This window comes from Pholis gunnellus, assembly GCF_910591455.1.
Source record: "Pholis gunnellus genome assembly, chromosome: 5".
Lineage (NCBI taxonomy): Eukaryota > Metazoa > Chordata > Actinopteri > Perciformes > Pholidae > Pholis > Pholis gunnellus.
Window position 1 is genome coordinate 26,902,856 of NC_136531.1, and position 6,253 is coordinate 26,909,108.

A 6,253-nucleotide genomic window follows, 5' to 3' on the forward strand; every position below is an offset into this window, starting at 1 on the left:
AGGGCCAGCAAAGCCTTCTCTGCTGGCCTAAACAGAATCACAAAGTTATAGCTATTTTATAATTTAATAACACTACATGTATTCTAATTATTTTTCCCATTAGCTTATTTTCTCATTGCACAGTTACTGTCTTCCTCAGTTGCTCTGCTTCCAGTGCAGCTTGTTTTAAGTAGAGCTTTTATCCAATCAGATTTCACCTCTGTGTAAGAAGAGAGGCCCGAGGCCTTCAGGAATCCATTTGCAGTTTAAGTCAATGGGGACAATATTGTTGATTGTCATAGTGTTCAACCAATCAGATTTTTAGATTGACATGTTGTGCGTATTCTTTGACGTGCTCAGAGCTGTCTAGGTGGCCTACAAGTATGTCAGCATTAACGTCTGGCGTGATTGGTCAGTGGGCTAGCGTGACTGTTGTGAAGCTGAAAGCTAGCTAGCAGAACTTAGTAGTAGTAGTAAGAGTTCAATTTGAAAGATATGTAAGAAGTTATGACATTGACATGACGTTTTTAGCGTTTTGCTTGGTGAACCTTTGTTTTTTTAACACTCAATGGCTGAAGGAGGTGGAGAAACGGATTTCTCGAGAAGGACATTTCAAGAAAAGCTGGACATCAGCCCTGACCCAGCCAGGAAAAGGATTTGTGCGCCACTTTCAGTCCAGCAACAAATACGAACGGTATTCCTGGCTAACGGCGTCGGAGAAGCATTGCACATTTTATGGCTGAGAATCTTGGTGTATGGAGCTACGCTGGATTTACTAACCTGAGTTGGCTAACCAAGGCAGCAACAAGACGCCATAGCACGACAGGACACTTACAAGTGTTGAGGCTGAAGCTACTGGAGGAATCGCAAGGCCGCTGCTGTGTTTACTTCTTTCTGCGCAGGCGCATCTAAAAGTAACTCGATCCGGTCCAAATTCAAAAGAGTATTTAATTAAACGATGACAACTGTAAACTGATGATGACAATTACAATCTATAATACACTATCGATAGTATGCATCTCGAGAGCAGAGACCACGTGCAACTCCACTCACAGGCCCGACCAAGTCGGGTCCTGCAAAGCGAACTACCATGGCCTGCCGCACGTCCTCGCAAACAGTCCTTTTATGTCCTTTGATGGTCGGAAAGTGTCCGAAATCTGTCGTAAAACACAAAGGCCGTCTTCTGGGGTCAGTGATTGGCTTCCAATCGCTCTGACGCCTCCTTCATTGATCCGCTGCTCATCTCTGTGGCTGGGCTCCTTGTGACATCACCTCTGACATCACCTCTGACCTGGGACCGCATGGTCCTACCCATGAGTCCTCTCTGTTGTTTTATGGCAGTCTGCTTCCCCTCAGTTGTCTCCGAAAAGCCTCGCCTTGAATTCCTTAACTTTCCCTGATGGCTATTCTTTACAGTGTTTAAATCCTCCAGTGTTTATGCATTCATGATTTCAATACATTCAATATGTCAATATACTGTAACATATAATATCCTTCATGTAAACATATTATAAACATAATTCATTCTTCAGTAAATATTTTGTGACTAACATATTTTACCTTTTATTATTGTGACACCTCTATTCACCACTAAGGGTGTTATAAATTCTACTAAATAATGCTTTTAATTCTTAAATTCTCCACACAAGCTACGGTGCTTTTGAAAACTTTTGCTGAGACCCGGGTGTAACTACAACTCAATAAACATGTTCGCAGGAGGACCTCTGGCTGGAACTGAACCGCACCGATGTTCTGTACAACCTGGTATTGAACTCTTCATTAACAAAGAAAGGAGGATGGACTTTGTCTTTAAGTGAACAGCAGCCTTGGTAAGTGAACTGCTTTGTTTTTACATCTGCAGTAGCGTTACTACTGTGTTCATTTGTCTATGGTGTCGTTTTTATGATATGGTTAATATTGTTCCCTCTGATGTGAATAATATTTGAATGGCTCGTGCTCTTCAGTGTGCGGTGTAATACGTGTTTTAGCGATGCAGGTTTGCTGGATTGATTTGTTGCTTTGTTGTCATATAAATATATGTGACTGGTTCTTGTGAGTTTGTTCTTGTCATTGGGTTAATTACAATGATTCTGACGATATGCATTGTCCGTTAATGATGAAGCATCCCATGCGTGTCTTCATGTATCTGCACTCTGCAGTTAATGTATTTGTAGGTGTTGAGCTTCATTTTTACACAAAACAAATAATAACCTGTAGGGGTTAGGGTCGGACATTTGATTCTCTGTCTGGAGAAATGGGGATTGTGTGGCGATTTCTTTAGCCTTGTTTGAATCAGAAGGGAACAGCTAAACGCTGCGGGGAGAGTTTGTAGCGTGTGTGCTGCTGTTGTTTTCCTGTTAAGCTAGTTTAGCGTAGCCTCCCAGAACACACGCGCATCACCAGAGTACAATGTTGTTCTTCCGTGGTGGGCGTGTCAGACAGCATTCGGTGGGTTGCCATGTTGAGAGCAGTGGCAACATTATATTTCCCACAATTTTAGCTTCTGCATTTTCCAGATACGGTTTAATACGAATACGAACAAATAATAACCGTAGCTGTGGCGTCACAATGAGGTTATTAGGAGGTGGTTCTACTGTAGTAGGACAGCACTGAAGGCCCAGGTATAAAATGCACGGCCTGCCACTGATATAAATACATATATATGCATACACGTTTTATACTGGTGAGTTTTAATTTAATAAATGTTCAATTAGTTAAATAATTGTTTTAGGCCCTATTAAGAACATCGGGTAGTGGGGGTGCTTCAGCCTCTTGTGGCCAAAATAAGTATAACAACAGATACTAAAAGAAAAATTAAAAACATCAACCAAAACTTGTTTCACCTGTTTTCAGAGATGAAAAGCAAACAAAAATAACATAGAAAAATTAGCCTGTCTAAACTTTTTTCTAAGTCTTTTTTCTTTCTTCCCCACCTGTTTCACGGATGAAAAACAAGTCATGAATACTGGACAACGATGTGGATCCCACTTAGAAAATAGGTCACCAGAACTTGCCTGTCAGGGCTTCTGTCGTTTACAGTTGAACTCCCATAGCCATAGCCTTTTAGCCAATGTTGAAACGACAAAAAAAGAAGAACGGTTTTGTTTTTCGTTCTGCAGTGACAGCACATATTAGTGTTCTGGTGAATTTTTGGTGCCCAGTAACAATGTTGGTCCTTGGTGTGTAGAGTTACCGTAGGTAGTCCTAGGATTTACTTGTTGTACTAGGACTGTGTCAGTGATTACTTCCTGTGTTACACTGTGACTCTGTACATGACACCATTGGTGCTGTTAGCACAGTTAGCTATGAGCCGCCAGTTCGCCGTCAACAGGATGAGAGCGGTTGCGAGGGAATGCTACCAATCTCATATCTTGCACCTTTAAGATTATTTCCTTGTTTCTTTCCTTGCAGTTGTAACTCATCACTTCTCACCTTGGTCAACAGGGTGATGACATGCTAAAGGAATCCATCTCTCCTCTGCCTTCCAGCCTGCAAACAGCTGTGGTCAAATGTTTTCATGGTATCATTTAATTGTTATCATGCAAAGCCTTCTCCCTGAGGAGAGAGCGGTTTTCTATGACAACACTTCATTTGTCACTCCCTGCAACAAAGTCACTTCAGTGTCCTCAAGTGCCAGCTGTGTCTTCACTGCAGAATAATAACTGTTTGTTTTTATTTCGAAGCGAAGCGACTGCTCAGCTTCAGAAATGCTGGTGGTGAGCCGTGGGTTTCATTATGAGGCCTAAGAAATGGTAGTTACAAACAGATGGTTCTCTGGATTTTAAATTTGATATTGTTCTTTACTTTTTCTTTCTAAAAACAAACAAAGCAAAGAGTTTATCTAAATCAGGTTTATTTGCTTGGACTCAGACATCTGTTTAACAAAACAAAAGTAATAAAATACAGACATATTTTAAAAATAAATAATCAGAATAAATAATAGTTATGTCAAGTAAACAAATAAAGGTGTGCTCATTTCAACAGACTTGCTGCTATAGTACTGTACACATATTTCTATTATCCATGAAATTCTCTTCCTTACTCCCACCTTCCTGCCGCCTAGCTCGTAATCATCCCCCTCCCCTACTCTCCCCCCCTCGCTGTATTTCACAATCCTCTCCAGTGCAGGAGTTCAGTGTAAGCTCTGCTCTCAGCATTCTTAGGCTCGTGTGATCAGTCTTCATGTGACCTCTGGGACTCTGGTCCGGATAACGTTCCACCTCTGTCAGGCCTCCCCCTCTTGTACTTTCACTCTGCCTTTCTTTTTCTGTCGATACACTCCATCTTACGACTCTCGTCTTTGTTTATCCTGAAAAGAGTGAGGAAGAAAAACTGGGATTAGGCCAGATGACTAATGCAAAACATCTGGAGGTTTGTGCACGAGTCACGTGTTCATTTTATGAGATTTGTCGAGCCAACGTTCGTAACAAACCCTTCGTATTTGCTAAAAGAATTCTGTCTCATTCACTTTGTTTTTTGTAGAATAAACAGGGACATTTTGCCAGCCGTGGGTTTTGGCTCTACAAAATACATTCTGATGCTTCATCATGGGGCCAAATCAAGCTCAAATCAGCTCAATTCTTGTGCTGTGAATTTCTGCTCCAACTCTCATGAAAGCAGGGCAAAATCTAAGTGCTGCTGGAGGATTCAGTCAGTAAGTGTAGCTCAGATGCCTGTTTTGAAAAGGCTTGAATTTGCATGCAGATTTAAAATCAGATGTTCTAAAGAAGAGTGGGAAATAAAGAGTCAATGCCAACTACTTCATTCAAGATGTTCAGATTTTGAAAAAGAATTTCGCTCCAAAGTTAATTGAGTTTAAGTGACGTTTTTGTGTGACAGCTAAGCAGTGACTGTGTGTGGATACATTCCATGGTGTCTCTTACCTTTCCCAGCATCTCAAAAAAGCCTTGGCCATCTTTCCCTCAGTGTTCATACAGATGTTCTCAGTCGAGTTGTCTGGATTGTTCATGGTTACACTGAAAAATACAAAACAGGATGTCCAATTTTGAATGAAAATCAACACAAAGTGTTATGATGCCTCAGGTATCAAAATAAGTGTTTGAACTTACATGAACTCTGTTTTGTCACATCCAGGGCGACTCTCAAGGACTTTGAAATCTGACATATTGCCTTTGATGAACTTGATTGTGTTGAGACATGAGCAGCGTCCAATAAAGTCGTGAGCTGCAGGGAAAGTATTTAAAAATGCAGTTAGGTGTGCAAACTCAGCTCAGAAACAATAAACTGTTGATAGACAATAGACGTAGATAAGAGTATTACAGTCTGGTTTAACAGTGAATCATCAGTGTTTTTATAGACTGTATCACACATCCTGTTATAGTTCACTTTAACCATTACAAACGGTACTTCAACTCACCTTGATAGAGCTGAATACAAACTGCAGCCCCAACAACCAGCAGGAGAAGGCAGCGATTCTGTGACGAGGCCATTATTCTCTGTGGAGAGTCAAACAAGTCCAGAGATCCTTGAGAGGAGAGCTGGTTGAGGAAGAAGAGTGAAGAGCTGCTGCGAGCCTCTTCTCCTTTTATAGGCAGCGCAGAGTGGGTTTTCCCAGAGACCATCTTTTTTCCCGTCAGGCCCAACCTGAAACATGCACCGGAATTTCCACTCTCACTCTGGAGACACACACTGGAATGTGCACAGCGCTCCTTTCCCAGACTAGGAAGGGAAAGGGAAAATGATCGTGAACAAAGTGACTCCACTGCATACCCAGATGATTAATACTGTACGGCGCTCTCTGCCCGAACATGTCCCAGCAAAGCAAACTGTAAATAAATGACAGTTGCGCCATGCTGACTTTGATAAATGTTCTTCTGACGTAAGGTGTTATCAAACCAGACAAGGTGGGAGGTTTGCTTTATTGACAGAACCTCACTTTGGTTCAGTAGAATATACTGTGCAGCTAAAAGCTGTTACTGTATCATATGAGCCTGAAGAATTCCTGCGTATGTATAAGAAATCATATCTGTTGTTAAGATTTGGCTTTATTTATTTCTATAGTCCTGAATAATGAACACTGCATATGGGTTCATTCAAATATTCTTCATGCATGTTAACAGTTACTGGCAACCACAAAAACATGATTACGCACTGTCATGGGGTGGGGGGGGGGGGGGTGGGGGGGGGGGGGGGTCAGCAGACAGACGACCACCTGCTTTATGAAACATCCTGAAACCCTTCCGCTGTGGTAATGGTTTAAAACACATCACGAATCAGCTCCTGTTCCCGGTATTTACAGGCGTGTTTGGTAAAG

General features: G+C 41.7%; 1 protein-coding gene across 1 annotated transcript; it reads right to left on the minus strand.

Annotated features, from left to right (window-relative positions):
- Nucleotides 1-3,814: 3,814 nt before the first annotated feature.
- LOC306695712 (uncharacterized protein) lies at nucleotides 3,815-5,622 on the minus strand. Its single transcript, XM_079159020.1, has 4 exons — nucleotides 5,357-5,622; nucleotides 5,049-5,163; nucleotides 4,863-4,955; nucleotides 3,815-4,288 (listed from the first exon to the last, which is right to left on the minus strand). The coding sequence occupies exons 1-4, from the start codon at nucleotides 5,559-5,561 to the stop codon at nucleotides 4,228-4,230; spliced, it is 474 nt and encodes a 157-aa protein (XP_079015146.1). The 5' UTR covers nucleotides 5,562-5,622; the 3' UTR covers nucleotides 3,815-4,227.
- Nucleotides 5,623-6,253: the final 631 nt, after the last annotated feature.